This window comes from Globicephala melas, chromosome 4, assembly GCF_963455315.2.
Source record: "Globicephala melas chromosome 4, mGloMel1.2, whole genome shotgun sequence".
NCBI classification, from domain to species: Eukaryota; Metazoa; Chordata; class Mammalia; order Artiodactyla; family Delphinidae; genus Globicephala; species Globicephala melas.
The window spans coordinates 58219558-58242037 of NC_083317.1; the positions used below are offsets into that span (position 1 = coordinate 58219558).

General features: G+C 39.7%; 1 protein-coding gene across 5 annotated transcripts in view; it reads left to right on the plus strand.

Annotated features, from left to right (window-relative positions):
* The window catches only part of PHLDB2 (pleckstrin homology like domain family B member 2), a 128820-nt gene that overhangs the window by 55635 nt on the left and 50705 nt on the right, over window positions 1-22480 (plus strand). For all 5 annotated transcript variants that reach the window (XM_060298048.1, XM_030836751.2, XM_060298050.1 and 2 more), the window contains exons 3-5: window positions 1951-2334; window positions 19165-19308; window positions 20316-20453. In XM_060298048.1, the coding sequence (XP_060154031.1) occupies window positions 1951-2334; window positions 19165-19308; window positions 20316-20453 (666 nt within the window). The remainder of the gene's footprint in view (window positions 1-1950; window positions 2335-19164; window positions 19309-20315; window positions 20454-22480) is intronic.

Here is a 22480-nt window from a genome sequence, read left to right on the forward strand (position 1 = left end):
GAGGATGGAGCTGCAGCTGGAGTCCAGAAGTTCAGGCAGTGAAAGGGAGGTGGGGCTTATAAGAACCCGTTTAATAGTCCTTTTGATCAAACTGTTGCATTTTTGGGGTGGGGAGAGTACTTTAGAGGACAGATGAAAGTCATTTCATGCTATTTTGTCATTTAATGGATGTATTTAATGAAAACCAGGGAATTATGTTAGTCTGTTCCTATTTGACTTTTCTATTTGATACTCTTCCGCTAATAAAGAGAACTACCTTCAGAATTTAGTTTTTACAAATTTTCTGCAATTAGATATTAAAAACAGCAGCCCGGGGCTACTTAACACTTTTCTATTTTGTTACTGATAACCAGTTTGGAAAACGTTTCTCTTTTCTTTTTCTTTTTTTTTTTAAATTAATTTTTATTGGAGTGTAGTTGCGTTACAATGTTGTGTTAGCTTCTACTGCACGACAAAATGAATCAGCCATATATATACATATATCCCCTCCCTTTTGGATTTCCCTCCTGTTTAGGTTGGAAAACATTTTTCTATGGAAGACTTTTGAATTCTCTTTTCAATGTGGTAGATGTAAAAACCAAAGATGATTTTTGCTCTTTTATTATTTTTTTTCACTTTGGCAGTTGGGCTAATGAGAAAGGTGAAGATGTTGAGATTCCCCACTCCAAAGAGTGCTGTCTAGGTTTATGATAAGCATTTTATAAACTATATCCCCTTGTTCACAAAGGTATAGTAAGTTTACTTAAAGTCAAAAATCATAAATACCTATGTGTTTTACATGGGGAGCTTGGTGAAGTGTCAGTTAGTGGTACCATTATAGACATCAATGGCCTTATATTAATTTTTTTTAGACAAATAAACTGTCATTTTATTTTCCAGCTAAATGATTCAAAGATTGAATGATCTCAGAATTTGAAATATGCTGCTCTCTTTCTATCTGGACGTGACATTAAATGTTCTTCATCTTCTTGTGACATTCTCTTTTTTTAAAAATCATTTCAATTTTTCATTTGAGAAATTGGTGGGAAAGACCTTTATATGGTGACAAGACATAAAAAAGAGTTTTAAAAATTTTGAAGCATTTCAAGAAAAAAATTGAAGACCTAGTTATTATGCCTTTCAAATGAAGCCTTTTCTAGAGTAGCATTCTCCTTTTGTGTGTCTAAACAGTAGAATGACATTTCTATAAGGAAGTTAGAGAATTAATTTTTTTAATAGTTTTTTTAAAAATTTATTTATTTTAGGCTGTGTTGAGTCTTCGTTGCAGGCTTTTTCTCTGGTTATGGTGAACGAGGGCTACTCTTCGTTCATTGTGGAGCACGGGCTCTAGGCGCATGGGCTTCAGTAGTTGTGGCACACGGGCTCAGTAGTTGTGGCTCGCGGGCTGCAAAGCGCAGGCTCATTAGTGTGGCGCACTGGCTTAGTTGCTCTGCGGCATGTGGGATCTTCCCGGACCAGGGCTCGAACCCATGTCCCCTGCATTGGCAGGCGGATTCTTAACCACTACGCCACCAGGGAAGCCCTAGAGAATTAATTTTAAACTGAAATATTAAGTCTACAGTGATGAATGAGCTAGATATTGTTGAAGGTGGATAGTAGAGGGAGGGAAGGGGATGAAGATTTTAAAAAGGAGATTAAACGAAAACATTTGAAGTGTTTGGAGAATTGATAAATCAAGAAAGGTCTCACTGAGTGCTAGTATGTGCTAGGATCAGCACTGGGATATACAAATAAAGAATTGAATTTGAGAGGAAAATCAGGCATTGTTAACCTAGGTTTCATCTGGATTTATAAATGGGTTCATCAAAGATGATGAAAAACATCACCAGCCAAGTATCTGTGGGATTATGTGTGGGCTGAATTCACCAGGGGTCCCAGCCGCTTCCATCTTTTTATTCGGAGTTGTCTCCTTCTCACAAACTCACTGACCTTCCCTCCTCTGTGTTCTAGGAGAGACAGCGTCTGGAGACCATCCTCAGTCTCTGTGCTGAGTACACAAAGCCTGACAGTCACGTGTCCACTGGCACCACTGTGGCAGATGTACAGAAAATCAATAAGGAACTGGAGAAGCTGCAGCTCTCTGACGAGGAGTCCGTGTTTGAAGAAGCCCTGGTGAGCCCTGACACCAGATACAGGTGCCACCAGAAAAGCTCTCTCCACGATGCAGACCTGGCAGGCTTCGGGAGCCTCAGTCAGAGTAGCGCCAGCTTCCTTTCCCTCAGGAGCTCCAGGAATGATGAACTGATCAGGGACCTCACCAGGACTCCCCCACCGCCCTCCTCTGCCTTTCTGAAAGCTTCCAGCGAGTCCGCTTATCTAAGCATCCTACCAAAGGTAAAGCCGGCCACACACACAGATTAAATTTAGGGCCTGAACCATATGCATCTGCACTGGCCTAGATACTAGAGGTTTTATCCTGGTTGTTTTCCAAACTGTTTTCAGTGAAGCTTCAATTTAAGAGGTAATCAGCTAAGCAAGGTGCAGCAAATTAGGGTGTTTACTATAAAGTAACAAATTTGCACTCTAGAAAATGTAGCAGTACAGAAAAGTATAAAGAAAAACAATTTCTCTTCTCCCTGCCCCCTCCAATTGTACAACTGAGAGAGAAAAACACAAAGTGTCTTACACGCCTTCTCAGTATTTCTGTGCATATATGGCCGTATATTATAAGCATAGACATAACATATATACAAGTATAGTGTTCTGTACGATTTTTTTTCCCCTCACTGAATGTCTGGAGCATCTTTGCATATTACTATACACAGTTCTGCCTCATTCTTTGGTTGACTAGTATTTTATTGTTTGGAAATCCTATTTAAATGGTTTCCAGTATTTTATCAACAAAATATATGTGCAACAAATATTCTGGAAAATATATATTAGCACAATTGTGCAAATGTGTCTGTAGGATCACTTACTAAAAGTGGAATTGGTAGGTCAAAGAGTTTGTATATTATTCATTTTAATCAATATTCCCAAATTATACTCTCAAAAGACTGTGTATTTCCAGGTGACACTGAGTAAGAGTTTATCCGTGCACCTTGTTATTCATACACTTGCCAAAGTTATGTATTATCAAAAATTTTTAATATGCTAAGTTAATGATGTTTTAATTTTCTTGCCTTTAATTATGCATAAAATTGGACATCTTTTCATATTTTTAGTTGTTCATTTGTATTTTGAGACACTCATGTTCTTCACCCATTTTTTTGTCTTTAGGACACCTTTATTATTATTTATTTAACTTTTTAAAATTAAAGTATTGTTGATTTCCAGTATTATATTAGTTTCAGGTGTACAACATAGTGATTCAATATTTTTATAGATTGTACTCCATTTAAAGTTGTTATAAAATATTGGCAATAGTCCCTGCATTGGACAATCTATCCTTATATCTTATTTATTTTATACATAGTTGTTTGTACCTCTTTTTTTTTTTTTCCCAGAACACAAATTTATTTGGCATTCGGATGAAATGGTTCTCACAGCATCTTAAGAATTAGTGCCAACCCAACCAAAATAAACCCAAACTTAGTGAAAGGAAAACATAAACAGGGCTTGAGGCAATGGCCTATAGACACCCACCCACACCAAGCAGGTCAGCAGCTCTCACAGGAGCACGAGACTCTCAGCCAGGGCTGGTCGGGATTCGTCTGACCACGGAGCACAACCAGATCTCATGATGGCTGGCCTAGGCAGAAGGCTGACCCCACCTCTCCCCTTGCTCCCCCACCCCCACCCCCAGTGGAGCTCAGCCCCTGGGGCACTAGCTCCTGGGGACACTGCGGGCAGCAGGCAAGGCCTGAAACAGTGCTGCATGTGGGCTGAGCAACCCTGGAGCCCTGGCCTGTCCAGAAGCAGGCCCCCCTCTGTGGCCCCCACAGCCTGCTTCGGGCCACCCCCTTAGTGACTCCCACACGCCCAACTGGCCCAGCAGTCCTTCGGTCCCCAAGGAAGTCCCCAGTCCCACACATCTAGTGCCAGCCGCCCTGCCCTGTACACACGGGTCTGAGGCCTGGGCCAGAGACGTGGGGGCTGGCAGGGACCCTGAGCTGTTGGGGCCAGGCCCCTCTTGGGCTCCGCGGGGGAGCCCACTCCAAAGCAGGAGTGCTCAGGACCCTCACCTAGCACCAACAAGGCCTGTGACAGCTGCTCAGTGCCCAGAACACAGTGGAGGCAGGACACGCCTTCTGCTTTGTCTTCAGCAGCCAGTGCAGCCGCTCTCCGGTCCCAGTCCTTGGCAGGGGGAGTGCAGGCCTGCTCGGCACGCAGCCTGCCCCTGTGGGGCCGCCTGCAGCACTCTGGCTCCTGTGGGCCGAGCCCCGGTCTGTGGGCAACTTGAGAAGCTCATGCTGCCCAGGGAAGAACAAAACGGTCCCCAGCAGGAGACTGTGAAAACGTGTCCAGAAACAGACTGTGCCAGCGAGGGCTGTCACCACAGAGGGCTGTTACCCACTTCAAGTCATCCCCCACTCAATGCTGGTCTGGGAGGGCGCGAGGGGCCAGGGAAGGGCTCCCTGATCTCAGCTGAGGGCCACGCCTTGGGGCCGCCCAGCACGCCATGGCTGGCTCTGGAAAGGGGGGCCCCAGGCCTGTTTGTACCTCTTAATCCCCTACCCTTATCTTACCTCTCTTCCATCCCTTTCCCCGTTGGTAACCAATAGCTTGTTCTCTCTATCTGTAAGTCTGTTTCTGTTTTGTTACATTTGTTTGGTATTTTTATTTTAGGTTCCACATGTAAGTGCTAATATACAGCATTTGTCTTTCTCTGGCTTACTTATTTCACTAAGCATGATATCCTCCAGGTCCATCTATGTTGTTGCAGATGGGAAAATTTCTTTCTTTTTTATGACCAAGTAATATTTCATTGCCTATATATACCACATCCTCTTTATCCATTCATTTGTTGATGGACACTTAGGTTGCTTCCATATCTTGACTATTGTAAATAATGCTGCTATGAACATTGGGGTGCATATATCTTTTCAAATTACTGTTTTTTGTTTTCTTCAGATATATGCCCAGGATTGGAGTTGCTGGATCATATGGTAGTTCTGTTTTTAGCTTTTTTGGGGAACCTCTGTACTGTTTTCCATAGTGACTCTACCAGTTTACATTCCCACCAACAGTGTATTAGGGTTCTCTTTGCTCCACATTCTTCCCAATACTTATTTGTGGACTTTTTGTTGTTTTCTGACAGGTGTGAGGTGATATCTCACTGTGGTTATGATTTGCATTTTTCTGATGACTAGGAATGTTGAGCATCTTTTCATGTGCCTGTTTGCCATCTGTATGTCTTTTTTGAAAAAATGTCTATTGAGGTCTTCTGCCCATTTTTTAATTGAGTTGTTTTTCTGATATTGACTTATATGAGCTGTATATTTTGAATATTAACTCCTTATTGGTCATATCATTGCAAATATGTTCTCCCATTCAGTAGGTTGTCTTTTCATTTTGTTGATGGTTTCCTTTGCTATGCAAAAGCTTTTAAGTTTAATTAGGTCCCATTTTGGGGGTGGTGGGGGAATCCAATTAAATTTTGGTGGAAACTTCAGGGTTTTGTGTATATGGTCATGTCATCTGCAAATAGTGACAGTTTAACTTATTCTCTTCCAATTTGGATGCCTTTTTATTTCTTTTTCTTGTCTGCTTGCTGTGGCTAGGGCTTCTAATATTATGTTAAATAGATGTTCTGAGAGTGGGCATCCTTGTCTTGTTCCTGATTGTAGAGGAAAATCTTTCAACTTCTCACGATTGAGTATGTTAGCTGTGTGTTTGTCATAAATGGCCTTTATTATGTTGAGATTTGTTCCCTCTGTATTGACTTTGATGAGAGTTTATCATGAATACATGTTGAATTTTGTCAAATTCTTTTTCTGTGTCTATTGAGGTGATCATGTGATTTTTATCCTTTGTTTTGTTAATGTGGTGTATCACATTGCTTGATTTTCAGACATTGAACCATCTTTGCATCCCTGGAATAAATCCTACTTGATTATGGTGTGTACTTATTGCCATTTTCTTACTTATTTACTGGTTGTTATTGTAGTTCTGCTTTTTTCTCTTTTTTTAGTTTGTTCCCTTGTGGTCTGATGATTTTCTTTAGTGATATGCTTGTGTTCTTTTCTCTTTAGTTTTTGTGTATTTATTGTAGGCTTTTGATTTGTGGTTACCATGGGGTTCATGTATTGACCTATAGCTCTATCTACTTGTTTTAAACTGATAATCACAAGTTCAAACACATTCTAAAAGATCTACATTTTTACTCCCTTTCCCCATGTTTTGTGTTTTTGATGCCATATTTTACATCTTCATGCATATCCCTTAACTGTTTATTGTAGTTACAGTTGATTTTACAATCTTTGTCTTTCAGTCTTCATGCTCACTTATTTAAGTGACTGATCCACAGCCTTTACTGTATATTTGCCTTTACCTGTGGGATTTTTCCTTTCTTATAAATTCTCACTTCTTGTTGTAGCCTTTTCTTTTCCACTTAAAGAGACCTTTTTCTTTTAGGGTCACTTTAGTATTGATGAACTTTTAGTTTTTGCTTGTCAGAGAAATTCATATTTTCTTCAATTCTGAATGATAACCTTGTTGGATAGAGTATCCTAGGTTGCAGGTTTTTCCTTTTCAAGATTTTGAATATATCATGCTGCTTCCTTCTGGCCTGCAAAGTTCCCACAGAAAAATCAGCTGATAGCCTTATAGGGATTCCCTTGTATGTGACTCTGTTTTTCTTCTGCTGTCTTTAAAATTATCTGTTTATCTCTAGCTTTTGCCATTTTAATTATGATATGTCTCAATGTGGGTCTCTTTATGTTCATTTGTTTGGGACTACCTGTGCTTCCTGTACTAGAAATCTGTTTCCTTCTTCAACTTCAGGAACTTTTCAGCCATAATTTCATCAAATACATTTTCTATCCCTTTCTGTCTCTTTTCAACCTCTGGGACCCCTATAATGTGAATGTTGTAACACTTGACGTTGTCCCAGAGGCCCCTTAATCATTTTTTAAAATTTGTTTTTCTTTTTGCTGTTCTGATTGTGTGATTTCATTACTCTCTCTCCCAGATTGCTTATGTGTTCTTCTGTATCACCTAATCTGCTATTAATTCCTTCTAGTATATTTTCCATTTCAGTTATTGTATTTTTGAGCTCCGTTTGGTTTTCCTTTCTTTCTTTCTTTTTTTTTATATATTTTCTGGTTCCTTGTTAAAATTCTTCCTGTGTTCATCTATTTTTTTTTAACCAAGTTCAGTTAGCATTCTTATTACTAATGCTTTGAACCCTTTATCTGGTAAGTTATTTATCTCTGTTCCATTAGGGTTTTCTTCAGGTTTATTTCCCTGTTCTTTCATTTGAAACAATTTCTTCTGTCTTCCCATTTGTTTAACTTTCTCTTTCTCTATGAAATTAGGTGAAATAGTTACCTATCCTGGTCTTGAAGGAGTATCCTTGCATGGGAGTGTCCCTATGCAGTTTGCATGTGCCCAGTGGCTTTGGTGGGAAAGCTGAATCTGAAGTGAGCATGGGTCACATCTTCTCCTGGGGTGTGCAGGCGGTTATCACCTTGGTGAGAGGTAGGGCTGGAGATGGAGGGACTAGAGCCAGAGCCAGGTGCAAGCCGGCTTCTCTTATGCTCAGTGGCTGTCACAGCCCTATCTGGGTGTGATCAGAGCTCAAGGTGATGGAACAGAAGCCCTGAGGGTCGGGTCCAAGCTGGTTCATTTCCTCTAAGTGTGCACTCCCCCCCACCCCCTAAAGCACCTCCATCCTAGTAGAGAGCTGCACAGGAGCAAGAGCAGCTGGGTCAGGCACTTGCTGAAGACAGGAGTAGTTGTGGGAAACCAGCCAGAACCCCACACAGTTTTAAATCTGCTTCCTCCCCCTTGTTCCCTAGAGTAGGCAAGCATGTGCACCTGCTCTTCATGAGTAGAGTCTCGGCTTCTTACAACCCTTCTCTAAGTCCCACTGGTCTTCAAACCAGCTAAGGGGACTTGTCTTCCTTGTGTTGGACCCCAGGGCTGGTGTGCCCAAAGGTGGTTCAAACCCCTAACTCTGCAGGGAGGATCTCTGAGCCCATCATATCTCCCTTCTCCTCTGTGTCCTGCTAAATGTGTGGGTCTTGCCTGATTGCTTCTCCTCTCTTCCTACCCGATGCCATGTGGATCTTTACAGCCTTGTTTGTAGAAGAGCCTTTCTTGCAGACTCCTGTTTGTGTCCGGCAAGAATAGCTCCACATTTAGATGTATCCTTTTTTTTTTATTGGAGTAAAATTACTTCGCAGTGTTGTGTCAGTTTCTGCTGGACAGTGAAGCGAATCAGCTACGTGCATACCTACATCCCCTCCCTCTTAGACCTCCCTCCCATCCCTCCATCCCACCCATCTAGGTCATCACAGATCACCAAGCTGAGCTCCCCGCTCTATACAGCAGGTTCCCACTAGCTAGCTATTTTACACATGGTAGTGTATTTATGTCAAACCTAATCTCCCAGTTTGTCCCACCCTCCCCATCCCCTTCTGTGTCCATATGTCCATTCTCTACCTCTACGTCTCTATTCCTGCCCTGCAAATAGGTTCATCAGTACCATTTTTCTAGATTCCACATATATGCGTTAATATACGATATTTGTTATTCTCTTTCTGGCTTACTTCACTCTGTATGACAGACTCTAGATCCACCACATCTCTATAAATAACCCAATTTTGTTCCTTTTCATGGCTGAGTAATATTCCTTTGTGTATATGTACCACATTTTCTTTATCCATTCATCTATTGTTGGACATTTAGGTTGTTTCCATGTCCTGACTATTGTAAATAGTGCTGCAATGAACATTGGGGTACATGTATCCTTTTGAATTAGCTTTTTCAGGGTATATGCCCAGTAGTGGGATTGCTGGGTCATGTGGTAGTTCTATTTTTAGTTTTTTAAGGAACTTCCATACTGTTCTCCATAGTGGCTGTTTCAATTTACATTCCCACCAACAGTGCAAAAGGGTACACTTTACTCCATACCCTCTCCAGCATTTATTGTTTGTAGATTTTCTGATGATACCCATTCTAACCAGTGTGAGGTGATACCTCACTGTAGTTTCAATTTGCATTTCTCTGATAATTAGTGATGTTGAGCATCTTTTCATATGCCTCTTGACCATCTGTATATCTTTTTTGGTGAAATGTCTATTTTTTAATTACATTGTTTGTTTTTTTGATATTGAGCTCCATGAGTTGTTTGTATATTTTGGAGATTAATCCTTTGTCCATTGCTTCATTTGCAAATATTTTCTCCCATTCTGAGGGTTGTCTTTTCGTCTTGTTTATGGTTTCCTTTGCTGTGCAAAAGCTTTTAAGTTTCCTTAGGTCTCACTTGTTTATTTTTGTTTTATTTTCATTACTCTAGGAGGTGGGTCAAAAAAGATCCTGCTGTGGTTTATGTCAAAGAGCATTCTTCCTATGTTTTCCGCTAAGAGTTTTATAGTGTCTGGTCTTACATTTAGGTCTTTAATCCATTTGGAGTTTATTTTTGTGTATGGTATTAGGCAGTGTTCTAATTTCATTCTTTTACACGTAGCTGTCCAGTTTTCTAAGCATCACTTATTGAAGAGGCTGTTTTTCTCCATTGTATGTTCTTGCCTCCTTTGTCATAAATTAGGTGACCATATTTGTGTGGCTTTATCTCTGGGCTTTCTATCCTGTACCATTGATCTATATTTCTGTTTCTGTGCTGATACCATACTGTGTTAATTACTGTAGCTTTGTAATATAGTTTGAAGTCAGGGAGCCTGATTCCTCCAGCTGCATTTTTCTTTCTCAAGATTGCTTTGGCTATTCGGGGTCTTTTGTGTTTCCATACAAATTGTAACACTTTTTGTTCTAATTCTGTGAAGAATGCCATTGGTGTTTTGATTGGTATTGCATTGAATATGTAGGTTGCTTTGGGTAGTGTAGTCATTTTCACAATGTTGATTCTTCCAATCCAAGAACATGGTATATATCTCCATCTGTTTATATCATCTTTGATTTCTTTCATCAGTTTTATAGTTTTCTGAGTACAATTCTTTTGCCTCCTTAGGTAGGTTTATTCCTAGGTATTTTATGCTTTTTGTTGAGATGGTAAATAGGATTGTTTCCTTAATTTGTCTTTCTGTTTTTTCGTTGTTAGTGTATAGGAATGCCAGAGATTTCTGTGCATTAATTTTGTTTCCTGCAACTTTACCAAATTCATTGATTAGTTCTAGTAGTTTTCTAGTGGCATCTTTATGATTTTCTACGTATAGTATCATGTCATCTGCAAACAATGACAGTTTTACTTCTTTTCCAGTTTGTATTCCTTTTAGTTCTTTTTCTTCTCTGATTGCCATGGCTAAGACTTCCAAAACTATGTTGAATAAGAGTGGCGAGAGTGGCCATCCTTGTCTTGTTCCTGATCTTAATGGAAATGGTTTCAGTTTTTAACCATTGAGAATGATGTTTGCTTTGGGTTTGTCATATATGGCTTTTATTATGTTGAGGTAGGTTCCCTCTATGCCCATTTTCTGGAGAGTTTTTATGATAAAGCGGTGTTGAATTTTGTCAAAAGCTTTTTCTGAATCTATTGAGATGATCATATGGTTTTTATTCCTTAATTTGTTAATATGGTGTTTCACACTGATTGATTTGTGTATATTGAAGAATCCTTGCATTCCTGGGATAAATCCCACTTGATCATGGTGTATGATCCTTTCAATGTGTTGTTGGATTCTGTTTGGTAGTATTTTGTTCAGGATTTTTGCATCTATGTTCATCAGTGATATTGGTCTGTAATTTTCTTTTTGTGTGATACCTTTGTCTAGTTTTGGTACGAGTGATGGTGGCCTCATAAAACGAATTTGGGAGTGTTCCTCCCTCAGCAATTTTTTGGAAGAGTTTGAGAAGGATAGGTGTTAGATCTTCTCTAAATGTGTGATGGAATTTGCCTGTGAAGCTATCTGGTCCTGGACTTTTGTTTGTTGGGAGATTTTTAGTTACAGTTGCAATTTCATTACTTGTGATAGGTCTGTTTATATTTTCTAATTCTTCCAGGTTCTGTCTTCGAAAATTGTACCTTTCCAAGAGTTTGACCTTTTCTTTGTGGTTGTCCATTTTATTGGCATAGAGTTGTTTGTAGTAGTCTCTTGTAATCCTTTGTATTTCTGCAGTGTCAGTTGTGATTTCTCCCTTTTCATTTCTAATTTTATTGATTTGAGTCCTCTCCCTTTTTTTCTTGATGTGTCTGGCTAAAGGTTTATCAATTTTGTTTATCTTCTCAAAGAACCAACTTTTAGTTTTATTGATCTTTGCTTTTGTTTTCTTTGTTTCTATTTCATTTATTTCTGTTTTGATCTTTATGATTTCTTGCCTTCTACTGACTTTGGGTTTTCTTTGTTCTTCTTTCTCTAGTTGCTTTAGGTGTAAGGTTAGATTGTTTATTTGAGATTTTTCTTGCTTCTTAAGGTGAGATTGAATGGCTATAAACTTCCCTCTTAGAACTGCTTTTGCTGCGTCACATAGGTTTTGGGTCATCATGTTTTTGTTGTCATTTGTTTCTATGTATTTTTTAATGTCTTCTTTGATTTCTTCAGTGATCTCTTGGTTATTTAGTAGCACACTGTTAGCCTCCATGTATTTGTGTTTTTTACAGTTTTTTTTTCCTGTAATTGATTTCCAATCTCATAGCATTGTGGTCAGAAAAGATGCTTGATATGATTTCAATTTTCTTAAATTTTCCGAGGCTTGATTTGTGACCGAAGATGTGATCTATCCTTGAGTATGTTCCATGTGCATTTGAGAAGAAAGTGTATTCTGTTGTTTTTGGATGGAGTGTCCTATAAATATCGATTAAATCTATCTGGTCTATTGTGTCTTTAAAGCTTGTATTTCCTTATTCATTTTCTGTTTGGATGATCTGTCCATTGGTGTAAGTGAGGTATTAAAGTCCCCTACTATTACTGTGTTACTGTCGATTTCTCCTTTTATGGCTGTTAGTATTTGCCTTATGTATTGAGGTGCTCCTATGTTGGGTACATAAATATATATAATTGTTATGTCTTCTTCTTGGATAGATCCCTTGATCATTAAGTAGTGTCCTTCTTTGTCTCTTGTAATAGTATTTATTTTAAAGTCTACTTTGTCTGATATGAGAATTGCTACTCCAGCTTTCTTTTGATTTCCATTTTCATGGAATATCTTTTACCATCCCCTCACTTTCAGTCTATAAGTGTCCCTAGGTCTGAAGTGGGTCTCTTGTAGACAGTATATATATGGGTCTTGTTTTTGTATCCATTAATCCAGTCTGTGTCTTTTGTTTGGAGCATTTAATCCATTTACATTCAAGGTTATTATCGAGAGTATGTTCCTATTACCATTTTCTTAATTGTTTTGGGTTTATTTTTGTGGGTCTTTTTCTTCTCTTGTGTTTCCTGCCTAGAGAAGTTCCTTTAGCATTTGGTGTAAAGCTGATTTTGTGGTGCTGAATTCTCTTAGCTTTTGCTTGTCTGAAAAGCTTTTGATTTCTCCATTGAATCTGAATGAGATCTTTGCTGGGTAGAGTCATTTGTAGGTTTTTCTCTTTCATCACTTAAAGTATATCCTGCCACTTCCTTCTGGCCTGCAGATTTTCTGCTGAAAAATCAGCTGATAATCTCATGAGGATTCCTTTATATGTTATTTTTTGCTTTTCCCTTGATGCTTTTCATATTTTTTCTTTGAGTTTAATTTTTTTTTGTTTGATTAATATGTGTCTTGATGTATTTCTCCTAGGGTTTATCCTATATGGGACTCTCTGTGGTTCCTAGACTTGATTGACTATTTCCTTTCCCATGTTAGGGAAGTTTTCCACTGTAATCTCTTCAAATATTTTCTCAGACCCTTTCTTTTTCTCTTCTTCTTCTGGGACCCTATAATTCGAATGTTGGCGCATTTAGTGTTGTCCCAGAGGTCTCTGAGATTGTCTTAAATTCTTTTCATTCTTCCTTATTCTGTTCCTTGGCAGTTATTTCCACCATTCTGTCTTCCAGCTCACTTATTCGTTTTTCTGCCTCAGTTATTCTGTTATTGATTCCTTCTAGTGTATTTTTCATTTCAGTTATTGTATTGTTCATCACTCTTTGTTTGCTCTTTATTTCTTCTAGATCTTTGTGAAACATTTCTTATATTTTCTCAATCCATGCCTCCATTCTATTTCTGAGATTCTGGATCATCTTTACTATCATTACTCTGAATTCTTTTTCGGATAGGTTGCCTATTTTCTCTTCATTTATTTGGTCTTTTAGGTTTTTACTTTGCTCCTTCATCTGTGACATATTTTTTTTGTCGTCTCATTTTTTTTTTTTTTTTTTGAGGGATAGGATTGTGTTCCTGTCTTACTGGTTGTTTGGCCTGAGGCTTCCAGCACTGAGTTTGTAGGCTGTTAGGTAGAACTGGGACTTGGTGCCAAGATGAGGACCTCTGGGAGACCTCACTCAGATGAATATACCCTGGGGTCTGAGGTTCTCTGTTAGTCCAGTGGTTTGTACTTGGTGCTCCCACTGCTGGAGCTCTGGCCCTACCCCCAGCTCATGAACCAAGATCCCACAGACTGTGTGGGGCAGGAAGAAAAAAAGAACAAGGAAAAAAAGGAGGAGAACAATAACAAAGAATAAAAAGTAAAATAAGATTAGAAAAGTAACAAATATGTTAGGAAGAATGAAAAAATAAAAATATAGATGAAACAACAAACTGAATGTAAAACAGAGCACAATAGTAAAAAAGAGGAGAAAAAAAAAAAGCCGGAAAAGGCCTTAGCTGTGGGGGTCGAGGTTTAGGCAGTGGGTGGGGCATATGCTTAAGACCCACAGGGCCCAAAAAGGCCCTGGGGAGGGGTGGGGCTTAGGCTCAGCAGGAGGGGCCCAGGAGTGCCTCTGGCCTTGGAGGTTGTAAGACCAGGTCCAGGACCACAGCAGGCTCACTGGGCCCGAGTAGGCAGGGGTAACACTAGGCACATTCCCCCCTCATCCTCCGATCCCGGAGGGCCCCTCCCATTGGCCTCTCTTCTTCTCCCTCTCCCTCCTATGCTCCTAGGAGTCACACGGCAGGAGGGGGCCCCAGAAGGCAGGGGACCAGATCTGGAACCCCAACTGGCTTTCTGAGGCTGAGAGGGTGGGGAAATGCTCTCCGTGCCTCCCCTGATCCTCCTGATCCCAGAGGGCCCCTCCCCGACTGCCTCTCCTCCTCCCTCCCTCCTAGGGCCCACAAGGCTGGAGGGGGGCTCAGAGAATAGAGGACCAGGACTGGGAGGCCAACAGGCTTCCTGAGGCTGAGAGGGTGGGGGAAATGCCTTGTGTGCCTCCCCTGGTCCTCTGATCCCTGAGGCCCCCTCCCATCCACCTCTCCTCTTCTCCCCCCACTTCCCTCCTACCCCACTAGGACCAACGCAGCCGGAGGGGGCCTCAGAAGGTGGAGGACCTGGCCCGAGAGCCCCGCAGGCTTCCTGGGGCCCGACTGGGCTGGGGAAACGCTAGGTGTGCTCCCCCTGGTCCTCCAAGCCCCTGAGGGTCCCTCCAGGAGTGGGAACCTGTCCCCGCTCCCAGCCACCCCTCAGGGGCACCGGTCATGTCCAGCCTCCACTTCTCCTCCCCCCTCACTCCCCCCATGTCCTACCCAGTTGCTCAGGTGTTCCTCCCATCTCCTTGGGCATTGAGGTCCTCCACCAGCAACTGGCAGGCGCCCTAGTTGTGGGGAGATGCGAACTCCACGTCTTCCCACTAGAAGTATTCTTGATGTGCTCGTCAGGGAGGTGAGCTCGACGTCCTCCTGCTCTGCCATCTTGATCTTCCTTGTCTTCCTCTTCACCCATTTTTAAAAAATGTTTTGTCTTGTTTTTATTCAGTAGTAGGAGCTATTTGTGGTAAGGAAATTAGTCTTTTATCATGATTTGTCTTCCCCTTGGCTTTATTAATGATTTTTTTCAATGTATAGGACGTTTATATGTAGTCATAATCATTACTTAGTTTTCCAGTTGTTTGCTGATCTAAAAGTGTCTTCCAAATTTGAGGATCTCTTAAAAGGAGTTCAGGGAAGATCTTTTGGTGCTATATTTTTCACACAGGTTAAGAAAGTTTTTTTCTATGAAATAAAAAGAAATTATTCCCCTACTCGTTTTCTAGAAAGGACTTAAGAGATCTTATAATAAAAGACATCAATTTTATTAGAATAAAGTCTGAACACCAAAAATAGTAAATAAGAGAAAAAGCAGGTACCATAGTCACAAGAATTTATTTATTGAAAGATAAATTAGATTTATTAATTTATTTAAGTAATCCTGACCATTAAATTTCTTGGCAGTCATGCCTGAAGAGCCAAAAATTTAAAAAGGTACATTAATTAGATTTTTGTTATAAGAGGACACATACTGATTCTTTAAGAGAAAGATGTTATCATACTAAATTCTGCAGGTAGTTTATCACAGGGCGTATTATTCAGGGAGATTTGTGTCTTTGGTTTTATTTTTGTTTGTTTGGCTGCAACAGGACTTTCTGACTGAATGTTCCTAGTCAGAAATCCTTATCTACCTATGGAGTTCTCCCATTGTATTCATCAGGACTCTGGACTGTTCAATTCTTCTTTCTTCTAATGACCAGGTTTACCTTACTTATTCTCAAGGGAGAGTAATTCTGATAAGACATCTGTCCCTCTTGCCAGAAAGTTGCAACTGTTAGAAACTAGGATCTGGGGTAGAAATCAAAAGTTGTTGGTTTCAGGCAAAGTAAATAACCCATCATTTGAACATTTGAGCTGTTGTCATCAGCTATTGGGCTTCCTGCACTGCCTTTTTGTGTTAAATTCTTTCCCTTTCTTCCTTCACAGAGATCTACCAGATTTTTGCTGAAGTGGTGAGCTGTGTGCTCTAAGATCTAACTTTTGGGAAATAGGTTTCCTCCTGAAGAGGGCTTTGACAAGAAAGCTGTTGGGTGTAAATGAGCGGATCATGACAGATGTTTTTCATTGCTCCAGTATGCTTTTGTGAAATAGGAGGCCTTTGAAGCTTGGAGCAGCTCCCCTGTGGCATGCAATAGAAGACTGTGCCTCCTTTAGACACAGGGAACATCAAGGGCACCTCTGGGTACCACACGGCAGCTTAGACAGAGTGCAGCTGAGAGGCAATGGGTTTTTCATTTATTACTCTTTGAAGACAGACGTATGTTACCTCGAGACAGAAGACGGAAGAATCTTAAAAAAGAAAAAGAAGTCCTGATTATTTGTTTTAGATGCTCTTCCTCTTTGAGTAATCTGCTCACTGGATTAGTTACTTAACAAAGTACAGTGTTCGTAGGATTAATGGAGAAGAGAGAAATGTGAAAAGCACTCTAAGCTGGTTTAATGAAACAAAGATGTTAATGATATTTAGGAAGCCTGGGATTTACCATTCTAGACTTTGCTTTACCTAAGACTTAAAGATGTAGATGACCTTGGAAATACGCTCATTTTAATTGGCTTTTGTGAACCTGTCTACCACCACTTGAGCTGAAAGCCTAGAATAGCTCACTCTTCTCTTTTTTTTTTCCCTTGCAGTTTTACTGAGATATAATTGACATACAGCAGTGTATAAATTTAAGGGGTACAACCTAATGACTTGACTTACATATTTTGCAAAATGATTACTGCAATAAATTTAATTAACATCCATCACCTCATGTATTTGCCAAAAAATGTTTTTTTCCCTTGTGATGAAAACTTTTCCACTCTTCTCTTCTTGAGTAATCATTCTGTCTGCAGTGGAAAGCCCTCACACTCGTAAACTTCTCTGGTCGCAAGAGGTTTCTAAGAAGAAATCTGCAAAGAATAAGAAAAAAGGTTGATGCAAACTGTCTTGTCCCTACTGTCTCCCCTTTCTGTGTGTGTGTGTATCAAGTTACCTCAAAGACAGAATATTTGGGGATGCACATATATATGCTTTCATTAAAACACGTCACTCTTAGTAGTACCCTATACATTACTATTAAAAAAAAAAACCCGGATAGATCAAAATTTCACTTTTCTCTGTCACCATAAACTAAAGCTATTCAGTGGCTACTACACCCTTGGCTCTCTATGGTTTTTTTATTTGGATATAAATGATATTACAGTATCCTCATCCCAGTCTATTACAAACCAGAGTTTAGAATGCCTCTTGAAGATTTTGCTTTTTGTAAACAACTTAACAATAAAAAACACTCATTACCTAGATAACATTTATTGCTGCAGACTCTCAAGTTGTTTATTATTAAACATACCTATTGTGATAAATTTTCTAGAAACTTTGAGCTGTGCAGATACTTATAATTGCCACTATTATCTATCTTTATAGTTTTGCAGATTGTTCAGTTTTTGTTTTCTTTTCATGCTTTGCTTCCACCAGTGAGAGAAATATTTTTAAACCATGCTGGAAGTTGAAACCTAATATGAAATTTTGACCGGACAGGATACTGGCCTTCTTGAAGCTTTCCTGCTAGGATTACTTGTCAGTGATTTAGGAATGCCATTCACTGTTGTAGGCATTCCTCATGCCCTAAAACAGGCACCCAAGCGTTAGGACAATGAGATTCATTGTATGTGAAGAAAGGTCAGCAGTTGTTTTACTAGTTCATAGGATATTGGAATCAAGATGACAATTTAAAAGCTAAATGTCAACAAACAAACAAACAAAAAACAAAAGCTAAATGTCAAGGCTTGGAAGGCCTGCATACCTTTGTTCTAGTCAACCTGAGATACTTGACTTCTCAATGGTTTAATCTTCAGGAGCAGCGAAGTAGGGTAAAGAATAAAGAATATGAATAAAGAATAAAGAACCCAACATGATGCCTATCGTGTTACAGTAATTTTTAGGATCATTAAACACTAAATGAACTTAGTAAGGAGCACAAGATGTTAATGGTTTCTTTAGTTAATTTGAATATTCTTTTCAGTGGTTAATGAGTAATCTTCAATAATTTACTTAACTAGGCTGCTGTTTCCAATTTCCAATTGTGAAATTATATAATTATTGACTTACTGGTGTAAAGAAATTACTTCTTTTTCAAAGAGAGATAAAATTAAATAAATAATACACCAATACGGGTGCCCCTTCACTTACAGAAAGACTGGTCTCCACGAGGTGATATCCAAAACAACTAGCCTGAAATTCTTAAGAGAAGAAGCTGTTTTCAATTCACTGTATTCTCTTCTTAGAATAATTGGTGTCATATTTTGGCTGTGTGTATCATCTAAATGTTCCTTTCTTTCCCGGGCATTTGTCATCACTCTGTTTGGGGTATAAGTATGCCCTCTCTCACTTAATTTCTTTCCTGACTTTCTCATTCCTTGTTAAGGATCTCAGTTTTTCCATGAAATAATTTTATGAATAATGGCCAGTATCCTATTTCATGTCACAAAAGTGCATTGGCCCAGTTAGTGTCTTAATCATTACGTAGGATAAGGACCGATAAGTAGTGTGCCAGTGCAAAAACTGAAACATGAATTAATATTAAGTGTGTAGATTTAAATCATTTGGGGGGGTCACTAAAGTAATAAAGCCTTGTGTTGTCCTGGTTATTAACTTTGGGAAACATTTCAGTGAGGTGAGGCCAAATGCCATGTCCCTCTTCTCCACCTTGTGTTGGAAAGGAAATAAATAAGAGTGCTTGCTCATTAGCAGATAACCCTAGCAGTGGGACCCAACAGGGATTCTAGAGGCTGTGGTAGGAGATGTACTCACTTGGAGACGGGAGAGAGTATGGAGCTTATGATGAAGGTAGCAGCGTGCCCAAGAGACATCCCTGAGGAGGCTGTTGAAAGTCTAGTCCAGATTCTAGTTCTCTGCTCTGCTGAACTTTGTCTATAACCTGAGAGAAGTCCCGACAATCTCCGTGGACCACAACTTCCTCCTCTGTATAACCTCTTAGTTATTTCGGCTTTAAAAGGACACGAATTTGTACACTGAAGTTGGTTTGTAGGAGCTAAACTAAGCTCCTATGTACTGAGGGTCTATGGGAAAATGCAGAGTTCCAAATAAAAAAATCACAAGGATGCTTTTATTATAGAATCCGAATAGACACAGACTGTGAAACACTAGACTTGTGACTGGTCTATTAACTGGGAAATTCTGGAATTGAAGTGTGACTAGCCCTTTTCTTTGTTGATTAATCACAGACCCCAGAGGGTATAAGTGAAGAACAAAGGATTCAGGAGTTGACTGCGATGGAAGAGTCCCGGATAGCAATTCTGAACAACCTTGAGGAACTTGAACAAAAAATCAAAGATATAAATGACCAGATGGAGGAATCTTCCAGAGAGGTATAAACCACAAGTTCACTTATTACCCTCTCTCATTTTTCTTTCTTTCCTTTAGCTTAATTATATCAATGCCTATTAGGGCACAGGCCTTGGGGGGCAGAATACATAGAGGTCAACAGGAGCAATTTGTAGCTGTGTAAAATGGGTACGTATGTGGAGTAGAAATGCCTTTTTTTAATGTTTCTTTCTGGGTTTTTTTTTTCATCCAATGAGATGAACATATGAAGCCATTTTTAATGTGCGTCCTATATAACCGACCTTGTCTTAACTAGCGTATGCTTTCTGAGCTGCTTCAAGACCTGTCAGCTGAGGTACTATGTATTTAGACGTTTAAGTTCAAATCCAACAGACATTTTCTGAGCATGTTAAGTATGAGTTGGGTATCATCTTGGCACTATGGGGGGATTTACATAATTAAAGAAAGGGGCAATTTTTTAATACCTCCATGGAATGAGAAGAAGCAGCTAACCCTGCCTAAGAAGGATCTGCATGTCTGTACTCACGGATGATGCAGTCAGCCCATGTGTGGAAGGGGACTGCTCACCTGTCATCTTATGCACAGACCCTGGGGAGTCCCTCCTGCTGGCATTGCTAGGAATGCAGCGCTTGCGTGCTGGGCTGAGTGTAATTTTCATTTCCCATGCTCTAGGGACAAGCAGAGACGTGGCTGCTCCCAAGATGGTTCACACTTGAGCTTGAATCTAAGCGAATAGGCAAAATATCCTTGAGAAGTAAGCAGAAAAGGGGTTATCATAGAAAAATTAAATGAGAAGATAACTTGTGTTCTTAGCAAATATATTAGCAAATATATTCTGGCCTCTCCACTTTCTCATATAGGAATCCTGAGTCTCACATGGGTTCTCTAGAGTGTTTTCTGGGCTCCATAATCTGACTGATAATGGTAATACTTTTTGCAATTTGTAGCTGTTAAAAATACACCTCTAAAGGGGGCAGCTGAAAATTTCTCTGAAGGTGAAACCCCTCTGAGCTTTGTTTTGTGTCCTCAGTTGGATATGGAATGTGCTCTCTTGGATGGAGAACAAAAGTCAGAAACAACTGAACTTATGAAAGAGAAGGAGATTTTGGATCATCTAAACCGGAAGATAGCAGAACTGGAAAAGAACATTGTTGGTGAAAAGACCAAGGTAAAAGAAAATTATATTTGATACAAATTTTACAGGCAAAATGGTGCTTCCATCTGATTGAATTTAAATGTTGTATGAATTGCCATGGTTTTGGATTTGTGTGTCATGTTCCTGGAGATAGCGGCACTGGAAAAAAGTCTTAAGATGAGGTAAGTAGTTGCAAATTAAGAACTGTCAGTTGCAGAGCAGCTGATGCTAAGATAGTAGAGCCTGTTTAGTTTTTGAGCCAGTATTCATGCCAGCTTATTCTGCTTGAGCTGAGTGAATTGCTTTTTTCCAATCAGCCTTTCTGCTCTTCTGATTCTGCTTTGTTTTTAAAGAATCATTTTAGGACTTTGGAACTTCTTTCCAGCATTGCCCTGTAAGGGTGGCTTAAACATATTCAAATATGGTTGCCTCATTTCTTTTCATTTTTCTGTTTATTAAAAAGATGAATGGGAACCATGCTTTTCATCTGTCTCGCCTTGCCATTGGCTTCAGTGCAAGTGCACTGCTCTTTGACAAATGCACTGCAGTTTTCAGGGGATCCTCACACACTGCTGAGTGAAAACTGTGAAACACAGCTGACACTTATTTTGGAAAAGAATATTTGTGAAACGCTTACACATTTCAGGCCACAACCTGAATGTTAGCCGATACCTCCTAGGGAGTATGAAGAATTACTTGCAGTTTTTAGAATTCGGGGTGGTAGTTGGGTTTTTTGTTTTTCTGCTTGTCTGTTTTTTGTGGAAAATATTTCACTTACTCTCCTCTCAAATTCTGAGTTAGTTACAACTGAACTAAGCCTAAATTAAAAATTAAAATTCCAGTTTGAGAAAGAAAAACTAGTGAGCTGGAACACATTCCTTTCTTGCTCATCACGTTCTCCACTAAGCTGAGAAAAAGAAAAGAAATTCAGTTTGAGTAAACTCCAGCGGTAATATGTGGAAAGGACTTCTGCTCAGTGTGGCTTCCTTTTTAGGCTTCTCTTTGTTTGCATTTGATCTTGGTGCCAGAGAATGAGCTCAAAAAGATATTGTCAGAAATTGAAGTCAGATTAAAAGCTACATGTCAATATCTTGGTTGCCTGCTTATCAAGATTAAAATGCACATCTTTTTCATATTAAATTTTATGTATGTGCCTTCGAGCTCTAGACTTTGAAATAGTAAAGAATCCATTTGGGTAATAGCTATATTTTTCTTTAAAAGCTGAAAACCACATCGAAGGATTGATTGTCTAGTTCTGCCGTACAGGAGGATCATGGTTTTCAAAGTTTCCGCACTGATACAGCGAGAAACTTTCATTGGAGGCATCAGATGTTTTTGTTTTGGTGCTTACTAGTATTTTACTATTTATGTCATACTGGAAAGCTTGCGGGACATAGGAATGGGGTCTCAGGTTCCCTGTGAACCTGTCTGCCTTCCCCATCCATGTAGTTGTTTATCTTTGTGTAGCCCGCATATGACATGACCTATAAATTCTATTTGTCTACCTGTCATTAGCATCATATTCTACACAAAAGTGAAGCAAGTTGAGTCAATGCTAAATCTCACTTCCCAGGCACAGTTGTGTTATATTCTCCAGACCTAAGTAAGGTAGAGTCAGAACTCCAGGAACATGAGTGGAAACAAGCAAGGAGGAGGCTACTTCCATCCTTCCTATTATTGTTTTGGTGGCTTGATAGAGGCTGTGCATAGGAGAGAGGACGCTGGGAGCTTGAAGTATAGAATCAGCTCATGCAGCTGTTAGGGGATTAGTTGGTCTCGGAAGGTGGGATTATTGTCTGTCATCACATGATATGAAAAATGGCAAAAACTGGCTTTGGGTGAGGGATTCCAGAGGAGAATGAGGGAAGTGAAAGCAGACTGAGCTGGATGATGTTACTGCATATTCTTGACAACCAAACTCAAATAGAGACCCATTACTGCTTGGCAACATCTCTCTGTTTCTCAAGTGAAGTTATTCTACCGTTTTATAGCACGGCTATTTCATACCTTCGCTCTGTTCAAACTTCTAGTCCACTTTCATTCCCCTGGCTCTGAGATGA